Source organism: Fukomys damarensis, unplaced genomic scaffold, assembly GCF_012274545.1.
Source record: "Fukomys damarensis isolate Sample0158 unplaced genomic scaffold, DMR_v1.0_HiC HiC_scaffold_15, whole genome shotgun sequence".
Taxonomy (NCBI): domain Eukaryota; kingdom Metazoa; phylum Chordata; class Mammalia; order Rodentia; family Bathyergidae; genus Fukomys; species Fukomys damarensis.
This window is the reverse complement of record NW_022900927.1, coordinates 63,441,236-63,458,779: the sequence shown is the minus strand read 5'-3', so window position 1 is coordinate 63,458,779 and position 17,544 is coordinate 63,441,236. Positions and strand designations below refer to the sequence as shown.

The 17,544-nt window shown below is 40.9% G+C and overlaps 1 protein-coding gene across 4 annotated transcripts in view; it reads left to right on the top strand.

The window, feature by feature from the left end:
* Positions 1–17,544, top strand: part of Slc41a2 (solute carrier family 41 member 2) — a 109,647-nt gene that overhangs the window by 9,854 nt on the left and 82,249 nt on the right. For all 4 annotated transcript variants that reach the window (XM_010631322.2, XM_010631323.2, XM_010631324.2 and 1 more), the window contains exons 2-3: positions 5,234–5,946; positions 12,344–12,451. In XM_010631322.2, coding sequence (XP_010629624.1) covers positions 5,392–5,946; positions 12,344–12,451 — 663 coding nt within the window. In that variant the 5' untranslated portion in view covers positions 5,234–5,391. The remainder of the gene's footprint in view (positions 1–5,233; positions 5,947–12,343; positions 12,452–17,544) is intronic.

The following is a 17,544-nucleotide window of genomic DNA, read 5'->3' as shown; positions in this document are numbered from 1 at the left end:
AGGCTGAGGCTGAGGCAGGAGGATTGCTGCAAGTTCAAGGCCAGCTTGAACTAGTGCCATCCTATCTCCAAACACCAAAAATAAAATTGCTTTTTAAAGATGTGCCTGGCTGCAGTCTCTAAATCAAAGATGAGATTTTGATCCCATATGGATTTTTATAATTTAAATATTACTCCTTAGGACAAAGCCTATTCCTTCCACAGCAGGGGATGTAAATTATGCACCTTAAAATTCTAGGCACATGCTTGAGCATTAGCAAGGGAGCATTAAAAGAAAAAAAACTTACCAGTCAGGCACTGTGCTGCTGAGCTACATTCCCAGCTCAAGAAAATATTTCCTGGTTAGGAATTCTTTAAAAAATAAGTAGTACTGGGCTAGGGATTTGGCCCAATGGTTCTGCTGCCTGCCTCACAAGTGCAAGGGCCCGAGTTCAATCGCTGGTACCAAAAAAAAAAAATTGTACTTGGGGGGGAAAAAAAATCAGACCTCTTTGTGCCACTTATAGTTATTTGTATTGCTGGGTTTTTTTGGAGATAAGGTCTCACTGTGTATCCCAGGCTAGCCTCAAATTCACAGCAATCCTCCTGCCTTAGCCCCCCAAGTGCTGGGATTACAGGCGTATTCTGCCATGCCCGGCTTGTTTGGTGCTATTTTCTTTTGAAATACATGTGAAGGGGTGGGGAATAGGTGGCACAGGATTGGCAGTATTCTGGCCCTCCTTTGGAAGCTGGTGGGCCAGCTGGAGGTATTTGACACAGTCATCTAACAAATATAAGACAAATGTAATCGTGGCTAAGAAGAATGGAACACAGCAGACACGTGGGCTGCTTGCATGTTGAGGATGCGTTAACTGAATGAAGGCTGCTGCCTTTTAGTCATGGGGACGTGTGGAGAAGGAGAAGAATGAAAAGAGCAGCTTTGCAGAGGTCCTGAGAGTTTAGAAATAGAAGAAACCAAGTAGCCATTAAAAATAAATGATAGACATTTGATTGATATTTCATGAAATACAAAAAGTGGGACACAAACTCATATGTGCCGCATAAGCCTGTTTTTGTCTTAAACACATTTGAGAGCTAACTAAAGTCCTCTGACACAGGGTGCCGTGGTGAGTGTCTGGACAGTGGTTTGCAGAGGAAGCAGATTGGGTTGATCTTTGGCTGTTTTTTTTTTTTTTTTTTCACATTGAATACATTTCGCTCAGGTGAAGAACACACAAGCAGTGTGCAGAGGACTCGCCCGTGAACAGGGAGCAGAGCAGGGGACATGGGCAGCTGGCAGCCGGGCCAGGGAGGACATCCACTGTGACCTTGGAGTCACCCACCAGGAAAGGGCTCTTTGCTTTTAACTGATACCAAATAAAAAAGCACTCAGCCTGACCCAAGGGTGCAGGAGAGACTCAGCTGCAAGGACAGAGCAGGAGTTTGGTGGTTGTCCCAGTGTCACTTGGGTAACTGGGGAAGCTGATTCTGGGTCCTGTGGTGCCAAGCCAGTGTGTGGCCTCTCCCCAACTGCATGGAGCAGGATAGGATAGCACACTGCTTAGAATGTGTGGGAAGGAGAAGGGGACCCCAAAATGCAGGGCTAATATGATAACCTTACCTGTGGTGACCAACTTTTTTCTCAGAAAGTTTTGTTTTTCTTTAAACTTTGATCCATTGGCTTTTCCTTTTCCTTTACAGTTATTTTGTTTGTTTTGAATGTTTGAGACCTGGTCTCACTGGCTTTAAATTCACAGGGAACCTCCTACCTCAGCCTCCTGAGTGCTGAGATTATAGGCATTGCCATCATGCTGGGCTTCTCTTTTTCCATCCACCCACCCATCCATCCACCCACCCATCCACCCACCCACCCATCCATTTATTTAAAACACTCATCCTAGGGAATTTGCACCTGGACGTGATAGACCCCACCTTTTCTCTTTTTCCCATTCCCCCTCTCCCCTTGGCTACTCTCTCCTCCTTATATACAAGAGCTGTGTTTCCATTTTTTCCTTCTATTTTCATGTTTTTCTTGTCCTGTCCATCTTTTCCCCTTCCCTCTCCCTTGTTCCCCTTCCTATTTGAACATTTTCTTCCCATCCCCCAATATCTATTATACATTTTAGTCCTTATTTCCACTTTCTCTTTTTCCTTTTAAACCTTGACTCTTGGCATCTTTTCTGCACCTTACAATTCTGGAAGCTTTTAACTTTCAGCCTGTTAATTATGTAGAGTCAAGTGCATGTTTTAAGTTTGTCCCAGGAGTGGGTTTGCATTTTTAAACTTGAACCCTAAGACTGTTAGAATACATTAAAAAAGTAAAATCTGAAAGCGTACTTTTGTGTGAGTTCCAAATAACAACTTTTGCTGATCAGAAGTGCTGATGAACTGCTGTTACTTCATTTCTGAATATGGCTTTTTAGATTTATAAGTGCTAGAGAAGCAGGTAAGGGAATGTATGTGCTCTGACTTGTTATGTAAAAGTGTTGAATCAGCTCATAAAAACACCAACAAGAAATACTGATTCTAAAAAATAGAAGTACAAAATCACTAGAGCAATTGGAACTAGGGAAATAGGAGATGAAGAAATTGACCCTAAGATTTGAATTTCATATGGAGCTGTGAGTTTCCTTGCTGCTGAAGATAAATGCAGATTGGTTCAGTCTTTGTTAAAGAAGTAAAAATACCAGGTTTTTTTGTTTTGTTTTGTGTTTTGGTACCGGGGATTGAACTTGGGTCCTTGCGCTTGCAAGGCAGGCCACCAAACCGCTGAGCTAAATCCCTGGCTGTTTTTTTTTTTTTTTAGTAGTCCTTTCTTACATAGTTGTAATTACTAAATAAATTTTCATTAACTTTGTGTAGTGGAGAGGACACTAAGAGATAAAAAGCAGTGTTCTCTGAAATAGTCATTTGCCTGAAATTTGTGTTAGTTTTAAGACAGATAATCAGTAAATGATAGTTTTGTTTTTTATATATGTATCCGTGTAAAAATGTTTAAGGCACAGTAGGGGACTGTACTTTTTCCTTCAGACAGGGCCCAGCTGTAGAGTTGGTGCATGTGGAAAAGAGCTCTTCAGTGCAGTTCCGTTGTTAAGAGCTGTGGCCCCTGTGCTGTCCCCATGGGCTCTTGTGTGTTTCAATGGGAGAGAACCAAGGGGAATGCTGTTGGGCTGTGTACCTGGACAGGGTGCTTCTTCTGGAAAGAGGAACCTCTTACTAGAAAGAGAGGATCTGAGAAGTTCTGGTTCTTCACAGTTCTGATACATAAAATGCACTTTTTCTTAACTTTAAAAGAAAAGCAATTTCTGCACTAATGCTAAGATATTAATTACTGAAGTTGACAGTTTATAAGGAGTGCCAGGTATTAGTTCATTCTCCTTTAAATTAATGACACAGTGCTGAGGGCCAGTGGTGAGCTGTGGGGAGGCTTTCACAGGGCTCGGAATAAGACTGGCAGTGAAGCTAAATGTGCTCTGTGGAAAGGGCTGCCCCACAATCTGAGATTTTGTCCTTTCTATACTTTTGGTGTTTGAATGTATATTTATACTTGAATATATATTTATTTTTATAAACAAATGTATATTTTATAAATATATATTATAAAATATGTATTTTTATAAACAGAAGATTGTTTTTAACTTGATAAAATTTGGGAGGACATTTTTCTGGTTTTTGAATTTCAAATGTTTGGAAAGTACTGTCTCAAAAAAAATTTTTTTTTTTTTGATGCAAGATCCCTCTATGTAGCTCAGGATGGTCTTGAACTCACTGTGCAGGCCAGGCTGGCCTGGAATTCAGTGGCAATCCTGTCTCTGCCTTCCAAGTGCTGAAGTGCTGGGAGTACAGATGTGTGCCACCACGCCCAGCTGAAATTTCCTGACCCGAGACTGGGACCTGTGAACACTCTGTGCCTGACAGATTCCTGAGCTACAACAGACAGCAAGCTGGTGGCAGAGGCTCTTTTAGAACATATGCTCTCTGAGGTCACCTTATGTTAGGTTATGCTGTGGCAATCTGCAATTCCAGACTCCAGCTTTCGGGGCTAGAAGTTTCCCCATATGTTAAGTTCTGTGTCACTTTGGGTGGCTGTGGCAGCGCAGCTCTCCTTGTGTCTTTGTCCTGGAACCCAGTGGGAAGCAGAGGGAAGAGGGGACCTGGCAACTTCTTGTTGGTTTCGCAGCTGCGCTTGTTCTGTTGCAGGTACTGAGCAGAGCAGGAAGTGTGACCCTCCCACAGCCATGGTCAGGGATCACCCACCCCTAGAAGGGCCACAGGGGTTGGGAGGAACAGTAGCATCTGCTGCAGTATCACTCAGTAGGAAACTCAATTTTGTAAAAATGTGTTGCTTTGTAGTTTACAAAGAGAGCTTAGAATTTAAATCTAAATTGTGGTACTAAAGTTTTAAAGCCTGGTTCTTCTCATTTGTGTATCAGATTGCTCTAAATTACTAAGTAGCTAATGAGTGACCCATAAATGTTTTGTTTCACTGGCATTCTTTAACTTGAGGATCTTAAAACCAGGGGAAACTCTGCCCAAGAAGTTTTTCAAACTTCTTGTTTTTGTTTTTGTTTTGAGACAGGGTTTGGTATGTAGTTTTTGGAACTAATGGAAATCCTCCTACCTCGGCCTCCTGAGTGCTGGAATTACAGGCCTGCACCACCACACCCAGCTCTGATTATATTCTTAAACCAATTATAACGCATTTTAATGTCAGAACTACAATATGACTTTGCCCCAGTTTATACATGAACTCACTGCCCTTTACTATATTAAGACAGCAATCAAATGTTTTCACAGTAACTGTCATCATTGTCTCTTTGTACTTTAATGACAAAATGTATATAAAGTTGTAAAGAAAGTAGTTTACTATTTAATGTTTAATGTATACTGCTGTACACTTTATCTTCTGTCGTGTACTGACCTCTATAAAGATTAGGCGCACTTTGATTCTCAATCCTCTGGCTAGCGATAGAAGCCATTGCTTTACTTCCTAATAAACTTCAGAGTCAGGTGAGGACCATGTGTGGGAGTTAATTATGTAAAATATGCAAAAATAAGAATATTTTTATTCAAGATTTAGTGAAAAACAAAATAAAAAAGCTCTGTATTATATTCCTGTTCCAAAGCAGTTATACAGCACAGAAAGTATAGTATTAGTACTTCAGGATTAATTAAAGATGTGTTTTATACTTTTAACTCTGAAAGTCTTAAGTATCAGAAAAATCTGATTTTTAAATTTATTCTTTCCTTTCCAGATCCAGTCTCTCTGTGGAACTTCTAAACATCATTATTGGGGCAAACACTTTTTACACGATGAGGTCAACAATATAACAAGTGTCTCTGTGGTTGTGAGTTATCCACGTGGTTCGCGAAGCCTGAGACCTGAGGAGTACAGGGCCTGTGTGATGACAATATGACGAATAGCAAAGGAAGGTCTACTCCTAGTAAAGCAAGTGGTGGTCCAAGTCACAGGGGAGGTTTTGTAGATTGGACTTTGCATTTAAATACAGTTCAGTCTGATAAGTTTTTAAATTTACTATTGAGGATGGTCCCAGTGATTTACCAGAAAAGCCAGGAAGACAGGCACAAAAAAGCAACCAGCATTTGGCAAGATGGGTTGTCAGGCCCAACACAGATTTTCAGTAACAGATCAGAGCAACACCTGGAATATCACAGTTTCTCCGAGCCCGCTTTCCACTGCAATAGTGGGCACACGCCCTTGAGCTGCAGCCCCAAGTATGATGACTACGCCAACTACAATTACTGTGATGCCAGGGAGACCTCAGAAACCACTGCCATGCTGCAAAATGAAGATCTGTCTAGTGAGGCCGATGAAGATGTTATTGTGGAAACGAGCCCCAAATTACCAAAGGAGTCCAGTGGCATCATGGCACTGCAGATACTTGTGCCATTTCTGCTAGCTGGTTTTGGAACAGTTTCGGCTGGCATGGTTTTAGATATAGTACAGGTGAGTTTTCATATCTAATGTCACTGTCTTTTTCTTCCATTGTGGATTAAATTGCTTTATGTGGCTTCTGAGTCTCAAACGTTTTTAAAGTTCATCTTTGCTAGGGATCAAGCCCAGAGCCTCATGCATGCTAGACAAGTGCTCCACCATTGAGCTGTTTCCCAGCCCTCAAATATTACTTTGGATTTAACTTACTCCTTATAAAGGGAATGGATGTGCATTCTGGCACACATCCTTTATTCCTAGTTAGCTTTTGTTTCTTTCTTCTGGTGTTGGGCGTGTGTACATTCATGATTGTTGCTTTCTCTTGTTTAATTGTTCCTTTTTCATTACATTGTGGCCTTCTTTGTCACTTGTAGCCTTTGACTTGGAGTCTATTTCATATGATGCCTTATCCCATTCTTTTGTTTTTATTCTATACATGTCTTTATTAGTGGCATGTGCTTGTTGTTGGGAGCATGGTATTAGGTCCTTTTTTAAAAAAATTGTTTAGCCCTGATGAATGTAACTGTATTATATACCTAAAATGTACCAATAAACTTAATGAAAAAAATCCATTTAGCCAGACAGAATCTACTAATTGGGGATTTAATACTTTTATATTCAAGGTTATTACTGATAAGTAATGACATGCTTCTGTCATTTTGTGAGCTTTTTTTTTTTTCTGGCTATTGTATGTCCTCTGTTCTTTTCTTCCTCTTTGTTGCTCATCTGTGTGGTTTGATGTCCCCTGTATTGATATGTTTGGTTCTTTTTCTTTTTTATGAATGTGCTCCAGTGAATTTTGTCCTTCCACATGTTATCATGATGGAGCTTACCATATTTTGGCTTCAATTGTCAGAATCCTCCCGGGAGCCTTTCCTCTGACGCCTCTCTGGAGGCTGTTGATGACTTTTCTTGGCTTTTGCTCATCTTGGAAAGACTTTCTCTTTCATTTCCGAAGCTTTGCTGGGTATAGTAGCCTTGGTTGGCAGGTTTATTTTTCCTTTAAGGAAAATTAACTGTTAATAGCTACAGTAATAAACACTCAGTCATTAACCATGTGCAGGCTTGAACACAATTATGTCCCCACTTAGATGAAGAAAGTCAAGTATCGTTTTGCCCAAGATGGTATAGAGTTGGAATTTCAGCTTAGGAAATCTGGCTGCAGAGACAGCCCTTCCTCTCGACTGCTGTGGTCTTTTGCTTCTGTCTATGGTTCTCAGAGTGTGTCAAGGTGCCTTAGGGTTCCTGAAGAATATTTTGAATTTTTGAAGGGAACAGTGACATCTCTTAGACACAGTATAGACTACTAACTCAAGGTGGCTTCACATTTCAACATCAGAGCATACTCTTCATTTTGATGACATATCTTTGCACAATTGGGGTTTAGCTGTGCTGTGATTAAAAAGCAAGTGTCCACAAAAGGGCCAAGGATTTAGCTCAGTGGGGGCAAGCACAAGGTCCCGAGTTTGATCCCCAATAGCAAAAATGTTTTTAAAAATTTAAAAGTGTCCACGAAAAATCTGAAACTGGAGGTGAAGGTGACAGTTTCACTTCGTAGGTTTGAAAAATTACACAGTGCCTAACAGGTACACAACTCCTATTAGAAATGACTGAAATTATATAAAAATGACATGGAAGTTTTAAAAATTGTTTTATTTCCTCAGACTACTGACTTGTTAGGAAATAAGTATTTTATTAAGTTGTTTAGAAGTAACTACTTAATAGTAAATAGAATTGTTAAGTGTTTCTTTTATCCTAAGGATACCATGAAAACATTTCTGAAATACTCAAGAGTACCAGAACAAGGAAATCGGGAGCTTCTGCAAGCACAGGTCTAGAGGTGTAGAGAAAAATGTAGACATTTTTGGCACAGATAGAAAATTAATAATTAATATCTCTTATGATCACATCAATGTTAAGTTGTCAGAGATTTCATAGTAAAGGTCGTGTTTGGTTTTTAAAATTAATTTGATATATGTAATCACATTCATCATAGAAAATTTGTCCCTGTATATAATATATTGTGATTCTTCTTTTTTGCCCGTTCCCCTCTCCTCCCTTCAACCTTTCTTATCCTCCTTAACTACAAAAGCTTTGTTTCCATTTTATTCCTTCTATTCTCTTTTCCCCTTTAACCTTCTTTCCCTTTCCTTTCTCCCCTTCCTCCTTTCCCTTCCCACCTGAATATTTTCTTCCTACTCCCCAGTATCTACTTTTGTTTGTTTTTTGGTTTTGTTTTTGGTAACTGGGATTGAACTTGAGACCTTGTGCTTGTGAAGCAGGCAGAACAACCACTGAGCTAAATCCCCAGCCCCCCAGTATCTATCTTTACATTGAAAACTACTGTGCTCTGTAAAAGATCAAAGAGGTTATCAGAAAGTGGAAAGATATCCCTTGTTCTTGGGTGAGGCAGAACCAATATAGTGAAAATGGCCAAACTGTTATACAGATTTAATGCAAGCCCAATCACTACCAATAGCATACCTCACAGAACTAGAGAAAACATTACTAAAATTCATTTGGAGCCAGAAGAGACCTAGAATTGCAAAAGCAATTCTGGGCAACAAAAGCAAGGCAGGGAGCATCACAACGCCTAACTTGAAATTATACTACAAAGCTACATGATTTAAAAAAAACAACAACAAACCACCAACAGCATGCTACTAGCAAAAAAACTAGACCCCAAGGATCAATGAAACAGAATGGAAGATGCAGAAACAACTCCAAACATACCCAGCCCCCTTATGTTTGACAAAGAGGCCAAACACCTTCACTGGAAGAAAGCCTCTTTAATAAATGGTACTGGAAAAACTGGCTTTCTACATGCTGAAGATTAAAACTAGACCTATATCTCTCACCATGCACTAAACGAAAATTAAAATGGATAAAAGATCTAAATATTAAAAGGGAAACATTAAATCTGCTGGAAGATAGAATGGGAGAACATGAAGACACTGGTGTAGACAAAGATTTTATGAACAAAACCCCAATTGCTCAGGAGATTTCACAAAGAATCAACAATTGGGATCTCATCATATTGAAAAGCTTTGGCACAGCAGGAAAAAACACCAACAGAGTGAAGAAACAACCCACAGAGTGAGAAAAAAGGTCATGTATTTGATTTGAACTAAACTTGATGGTTGACCCAAAGAAGTACTGAACCTTTCTCTCAATAGGTCCAAAGTATGATGGCTGTTGCTCCTGCAGTTACATCACATAGTGTTATGGCTTGTGTTTAGATGCCCTGCCTCCAGCCTCATGCAGACACAGGTGGGGCTTTTTTCTGTAATTGATTTATGGTACATTGCTAGGCTCAAGGGCACCTTGATTACCTGCCCTAAGTAATCTGCATAAAATAAAGGGGCTAAAGACTCTGTTGAAGGCCCCTCTCTTGTTCTCTTGTTGCTTTTGCTGCCTCTCCCTCATGAACTGTTGCCCCTCTGCCATGTGCCACCCTACCTAGGAGCCAGCCGACTGTGGACTGAAACCTCTATAAACTGTGAGCAAAGTAAACCTTTCCCCCTTTAACTTTGTAGTCTCAGCAACAAGAGAAAAGTAAGACACATAGGGAGGTGTCTTAAAATGAGGACCTAGATAGAATGTATTCCTGAGTTGTGTGTCTGGGACTTGAGGGTAGTACCTCACAGGTATGCTGTGAGGACCAAGTGAGTCAGACCAGAGAGCACAGAACAGTGAGTGTGCAGTATTAACAGTTGTTAGTGCTGTTGCCTATTCTCCTCCTCCACCACCATCCTTCTAATGTGGAAAGATACACATTTCATTACACACTGGGATCTTAACCCACCCTAAAAACAGACATAATTGTTTCTTAGTTTTTAAGCCTAGAAACCAAAGGTGCTAGTAGACCCTGGTATTTTCTTGGGTGGGTGTGTGGTGCTGGGGGTGGAGCCCAGAGCTCTGCACATACTGACTGTTCTGTATCACCGAGCTGCACCCCAGCCTGTGCCCAGTGCATCCTCATTCACGTGTTGGTTGACTTGAGTCCTGGGGAATTTCCACTGTGAGTCTTTGAACCAGGGGTTTATGACAGAGCTGAACACATTTCTAACCTCTCTATAGGCCCAGTTCAGCATTCAAAGTGCTGAGATTACAGGCATTGTCATCATCCTGGGCTTCTCTTTTTCCATCCACCCATCCATCCACCCATCCATCCATCCACCCACCCATCCATCCATCCACCCACCCATCCATCCATCCATCCATCCATCAAAGAAACTTGAGAACAAATTGAAATTTTCTTTCATCTATCCAATGGGTTTTAATTTTCTCTCTCTAGGTATTGATGACAAGATGTGTGTTCTTGACGCTCTTTGCCATGATGCTAAGATGCATAGTTCCTAAAGTCCCTTACTGGGACCAACACCTCATTATTCGTTTGAGGTATTAGGGGTTTTATTTTGAGACAGGGTCTCACTAATTTGCCTCCTCAGCCTGTAGTTCTGCCTCAGCTTCACAAGTAGGTGGATCATATCGTAAATATCACTTTAACATTTACATGATCTTTTTAGTCTACAAAGCACTTTCATCCCTGTTATTGTCCGTATCAGTATTTCTCCAAGGGTCACACAGCAGTTTTAATTTTCATTTTATTGAAGAAGAGATTAAGATTAGAAAGATAATGTGACTCATCCAGGATATTGAAGCCAGGTTATGCAGATCCCTTCCTAAAAGCATGCATGTTGTTTCCAGCTTATCAAGGCTTTTATGGCCTCATGCTCTGCAGCTTGCTGACTTTGTTGTCTAAAGTGGGCACCAGGACAAAGAAGTGCTCAGAACTCCTGAAGTCAGCCCCTGGTCCTATTGTCGGCTTAGAAAAATCATGTTACCTTTTTTTTTTATTCTACTTTTCTCAATATTTACTTCTTTATTTGTGAAATTAGATAATGGTGATGATGTAATTTTCTAGCGATGTTTGTTGGTTTTATTAGCACGTGTGTGGTGTTTAATGAATACAAATAGTTGGTACTTGTACAGGACATGCCTTAATTCCCTTCCCATCCCTTCTCCCTCTTTGGTCCCTTTTCCATCTGCAAAAGACCTGTCTCCCTGTTTTCTGTTATCTATGTTTTACTTTGTTCTTTATTTATACTTTGGGCTTCTCATACAAGAGAAGCCATATATCAGTGTATGTGGCTGATTTATTTCATTTAATACTATTTCAAGGTGCACCCATTTTCCTACAAATAACTCAAATTTATTCTTTATGGCAAAGTAATATTCCATTGTGTGTAAATGCCATGTTTTCTTTATCCATTCATCTATCAATGGACATAACAGGCTGCTTCCATGATTTAGCTATTAGGAGTTGTGCTGCTATAAAATGGGTATGCATGGATCACTGTAACATGACGTCTTTTACTTTTTCAGGAAAGTGCCTAGAGGGGAAATATCTGGGTAGGATGGAATTTCTAGTTTGTTCTTTGAGGAATCTCCATACTGATTTCTGAAGTGATTGTACTAGTTTACATTCCCACCAGCAATGTAGAAAGGTTCCTTTTTCCCTGCAGCCCCACCAGCATTTGTTATTGACTTGATGATGGCCATTCTTTCTGGGGTGAGACGGAATCTCAACCTCATTTCAGTTTGCTTTTCTCTAAGGCCAGAAATGCTGAACATTTTTCGTGTGTTTATTGGTCATTTGTACTTTTTTTGTCTGAGAATGTCTATTCATTTTAGTTGCCTATTGTTTCATTGGGCCTTTTTTTAGCAAATGGTGCTGGCAAAACTGACTCTCCACATCCAGAAGACTGAGTCTAGACCCTCTCTTACCATATACTAAGCTAAAATAAAAATGGATCAAAGATCTAATTGTTAAAACAGAAACACTTAATCTGCTGAAAAATAAAATAGGTAAAACTCTTGAAATCCTAAGAGTAGGCAAAGACTTTCTGAACAGAACCCCAGTTGCACAAGAAGTAACATCAAGCATCAGCAAATGGGACCTTACCAAATTAAAAGCTTCTGCACAGCAAAGGAAACAAGCCGCAAAGTGGAGAGACGACTTAGGGAATGGGAAGTATTTTTACCAGCAGCGCTGTGGTCTGCAGGGAACCAGATTTCCAGTCCAGGTGGTCTGGTCCTGAGCCCACTTCGCTGCTCTCCTGTCAGGTAATGACAAAGTCACATTCCAAGTCTCAGGGTCATGTAACACACAGCATGGCTGTGTGACTGTCAGCTGCCACCCAGCTCCACCTGAATCTTCTAAAATGACTCAGGGCTTTAGCACTCAGGAGCTGGGGTCCAGCTGAGTGTTCCATGATTAAAGGACCTGCCCAGTCCTTCAGAATGTAGGCACCAAGTTGGAAAGAGAAACTGAGATTTTTAGAAATGTGTTTCTCCTAATGCCCTCTTTTAGAGTGTCAGAGATTTTTATTTTTTATCTTTTTTACAGCACTGGGAAGTATTCAAAAATGTAACAGAAGTTTTCATCTTAGTTCCTGCACTTCTTGGTCTCAAAGGCAACTTGGAAATGACTCTGGCATCCAGGTTATCCACTGCGGTAAGTTTTTTCTAGTGTTCTCACTTGTCCTGCTGACTTTCCATTAAGAAGAATGTGCAGCAGAGAAATAGCTTTTCTTCTGTCTGAAATGTTTCTGGACCTCAGAGATCTGCTAACTAGTTATGACTGATATTACAGCCTGAAAACTCTCATGGTTGTCTAGCCTGAGAATTACAGACCTTTTTTTTTTATCATGAGAATACTTGCCCCTTTATGCCAGAACATTTTAGTAATTATCAGTGTTTAAAATAAGTCAGATAATTGAGATTCTTTGTGGTTCTGTGGTCGACTGAATGGTATTTAAACTTTTTGTGATTACAAAAGTACTATAAGAGCTGGGGATTTAGCTCAGTGGTTCCACTGCCTTCCTCGCAAGTGGGAGATCCTGAGTTCAATCCCCGGTACCAAAAAAAAAAAAAAAAAAGTACTATATACTTATTATAAAAATAAAAGGAAACAAGATATAGAGAAGAAAATCCAGAACTATCCCTGTTTCCCCTCCTGGACATGATCTCTATTAATATTTTTATATACATTCTTATGTACTTGCATATTTGTACCTATACACGTGCTTAGCTATATCATCATACATACATACTGTGTATTTTTGTTTGTTTGAGACGGGGTCTTATTATATAGTTCAGGCTGGCTTTCAACTCACTGTGTAGCTAAGGCTGGCCTTGAACTTGCAGAGATCCTCCTGCCTCAGCCTCCTGAGTGCTGGGATTCCTGGCCTGTGCCACTACACCCGCCCATACTGTGTATTCTGAAAAAGAACCAGAAGCCTATATATTCTTCTATAATCTATCATCTCCATTTAAAATACATCTCAAAAATCTTTCCATGTGAATAGTATAGATTCATATCATTATTTTTATTGACTGAGAATTTTTATGTTGTACACCTCTACCACAATTTAGTTCAACATTCTGCTGTTATAAACAGTATTGATAAATATTCTTTTTTATGAATATTCTTATAAGTACATTTTTGTGCTTTTATTTCTTTAGGACAAATTCTAGGATTGTAAGTTTGTTTGTTTTTTGAGTCAGGGTCTCACTATGTGGTTCAGGCTGGCTTTAAACTCACTGTGTGACCCAGGCTGGCCTTGAACTCGTGGCAATCCTCCTACCTCAGCCTCCCCAGTGCTGGGATGATAGGCATGCTCCACCATGCCTGGCCAGGATTGAAATTACTACTCAGAAAAAATCTGCACTTTGATGTTTTAGCTACTAATTGCTAAATTGTCATTCAGAAGGTTTTTAAAACATTTGTTTAACCTTTTAAAAAATACTACTACTAGCAGGGTTCTGAGTTATTTTCAGAAGCCCAAGAGGACATCATTTTCTCACTATAACATTCTATTTTGGCTTAGCATTGTGAAACCAGGTTACGGTTAAAGCACATAGCTAGCAAGGGCCGCTGCAGTGAGCCATCTGCTTGTTTAATGTGAGCACCCAATCAGCTGAGCCATCAGACAGTGATTGTGATAGCTCCCACATATAAAGCCCACAGATAAAGATGTACTTTTCCTTGAAAGAAGCTAGTGTCAGTCCACGCATGAAGTAGGAAAGCATTGGAGTATGAAGGTAGCCAAGGAGTGGAAGCTGAATGGAATGTTGGTGGCCACACGGTCCCATCCCCACCCCACCCCCTACCTTGATCCATATGTCCTAAAGAAGACCTGAAAGACGGAGTTCTGACCTTGATTTCCTTGAGTTCTGTTTTCAAACTCCACATCCTGGAGAGGCAGCCCTGGCCTGAGGTCTCTCCCACCATGAGCTTGTCCTCTACAGCCTGCATTCAGGCTCCACCCATGCCCAGTGGCAGCAGCCCTAGTGCTCCCTGCCTAGGCACCCACCCGATGGTGGCACAGTCTTCCTCAGGAGCACTGATGCGACAAAGCGGCCCTGGCATCTGGGGCAGGACTCCGTGGCCTCAGGGCTCTGAGGTGGCTAGAAGAGGCAGAGCAGGTGCAGACTTGCAGCGAGTGCGGCCTGGGCCTGCACATCCCTCACTGCTGGCTGAGGATAGCTGAGGGAGAGCTGAAGCGGGATCCTCTGAGCCTGGGCCAATTGGAGCACTGCTCATTCCAGATGCCAGGAGGGAAATTTGATTGGAAATAAGGAAAATATATGAGTAGAAGAAACTTTAAAGCACCCTGCGAATTACTGTTGCAAGATACTAAAACAAGATGGAGAGAGGTTCTACATTGAAAAGGACTGTGGGAACAGAAGAGCCTTACTATCGCATGTGGTGACAGTCGCCAAGCAGTGGGACTTACTAAGAAGCAGTGGCTGCTGGCAGAGAAAGTGTCCTTCTCCTGGAACCTTCTGAAGGTACCAAAAGGATGTGTAGTTCCTGGAAGTACACAAGTATTTCTTACATGACATATGCTATGAAAATCCTGTCATACTCTTGAGTAGATACTGAAATTAGAGATAAAAGCTGATACGAAGATGGAGGTCATTACTTTTTTGGTATCTTGAAAGCTAGGTACATGTTTCTGTCACTACACTTTGGGATCAAAGGTTTAAGGCCAAATTCTTCCCAAGTGATAATGTAAAATGGTAAATGCATTTAAAAACATTAAAAATGTGATGACAGTGATCTTAGCCTTGCTGAAAACATTTGGAAAGCATCATCATCAAACAGTTCCCAAGCTTCAGCTCATGGATTACTTCAGTGAGATGCATCGTTACTCTTTTTTTTTTTAATCAGCTTTAATTGAGTTTATTGGTACATTTTAGGGATACAGTAGAGTTACATTCATTGTTGGGATCCTGTACCTCTACATGACAGGCCTTGGTTCTCATTTTTCCCCTTGTCCCTGCCCTCCCTTCACCCCCTCCTCCCCTCCCCAGAGATGCATCATTACTCTTAACAGAACCTCATTCCTGGGGAATGAATAGGAAGCGTCTCTACCAGTTATCATATGAGAGGGAAGGAAACTTAATGACTTGGTGACACCACATTCTCAGAAGGATGCAGACCGACAAAGCTAGCCAAACATCACCGTGATTGTCTAGTGACTTCATTTGAAACCGTGTAGAATTATGGATAGGAACCACAGGATGAACCCACAGCTTCAGTGCTGGGAAACTTTGTTAGCTACCAATATCTAATAATGAACTACTTAAAGTTTGGTTTATTGTATTTATTTTCCTATCCTGGTACTTTGTCTTCATAGAAAGATGGTTAGCAGCTGGATGCTGACTTTCCCACGTGGTCATGTGGCACCTGCAGTGTGGGCCTGGTGCCCCTGTAGCTTTGTATCTTTAACAAGATGGAAACAGAAACTTAACATAGTTTATTAAGGCTTTAACATCAGTGAGGTTATGTGCACATTTCTAGCTGCCATCTTTCCCCATTGCACTTTCTTAGAAGTGGAGGGGGATCTGGTGGAGCTCAGTCCCAAGTCTTTTGTGACAGAAGAGAACAGGAAGAGGTTTCCAAAGGCAAAAGTAACACCATTTGAGGAGGAAGAAGGTTGTTAGAGTGGAGTTAAAGGTGGTTCTGGTTTTACTTGTTGGAATGTGAACTTTGTTCTGATAAATATAGTTACACATTCAGGCATTTAAGCAACTTGATAACATTGCCAGGGAAAGTGACACTTTGGCCTGCTTACCTCAAAGAAAATAACTTCTGAAAACATTGTTCTTGAGCATTGTCCAGTTTGCTTAGGTTCCATCTGTAGGTTGAACATGCTGATCCCTTGGAAATAGGCAGCAGTGTAGGGAATCTGTTAAAAAAGAATCTACTTTGAGTAACTGGGCATGGTGACACATGCCTGTGATTCCAGCACCAAAAGGCTGAGGCAGGAGGATAGTGAGGCTAGCCTGGGCTACATGGTAGACTCAAGGCCAGTTTGAGCTACTTAGTGGGATTCTGTCTCAAAAAACACAGAACAAGACAAGAACTGCAAGTGAAAGTTGTTGTTTAATTTCATCACATATCACTATTAATTTTAATAAAGGCACATTTAATCTTAATCACTCATAATGTTGTTGAGGTGTCTATATTTTGTACTAGGTATCTTTCTCCACTGTCTGGCTGTGTGTGTTTCTCTGCTCGTATTTAAGAGAGGGAACTGCAAAGCTGATTAGTAGCCCAGGAGTGGCAGAGAGGTAACCTAGTTGGGTCTTTCTCTGGGAATCCAGGGTGGGGTTCTTCTGCAGGCTAAGAATCAGTTCCTGATAAGATCTTTCAGCCATTAACTGAAGGAAATAAGAAAGTGAGGCTTTGAGACTATTTGCAATAGGAGGGATCCAGGTGATGCTGGGGCCAAGGTGGAGCTGTCACTGACCGCCACAAGGACATGAATGTCACAGTGTGGCCTTCTGACTTGGAGAACCACGTTCCCCGCCCTGCTCCAGAGCCCCCAGTCAGCAGTCTGTTTTAATAAGCTCTCAGGTGATTCTGATGCCAGGTCCAGTTTGACACCTGCTGTTAGATGAACAGCATTAGAGGCCCTGAGGGCAGGGCCAAATTAGGGAGGGGGAAATCCTAGGAGAGTGATAAGGTCCTTATACATCTGTTTTTTTCAGGGGTTTTGTCATGAATGGATGTTGGATATTATCAAAGGCTTTTTCTGTGTCTATTGAAATGATTATGTGACTTTTCTCCCTGTTTCTGTCTATGTGATATATTCCATTTATTTATTCATTTATTTGCTTGTTTATTTGAGACAGTCTTTCACTATATAGTCCAGCCTGGCCTTGAACTCATTATGTAGCCCAGGCTGGGATCCTCCTGCCTCAGCCTCCCATGATGGGATTATAGGCATGTACCACCTTGCCCAGCAATCCCATTTATTGAATCCTCCCTGCATCTTTAGGATGAAGCTTACTTTGTCATGATGTATGATATTTGTGATAGTTTGTTGCCTTCTGTTTGCCAATATTTTCTGGAGGACTTTTGCATCTATGTTCATTAAAGAGATTGGCCTATAGTTTTGTTTTGTTTTGTTTTTTACTTGGTTCCTTGTCTGGTTTTGGAATCGAGATGATGCTTCCTTCCAGGAATGACTTTGGGAGTGCTTCTTTCCTTTTAGTTTCATTAAAGAGATTGAAGAGCATTAGCATTGGCTCTTC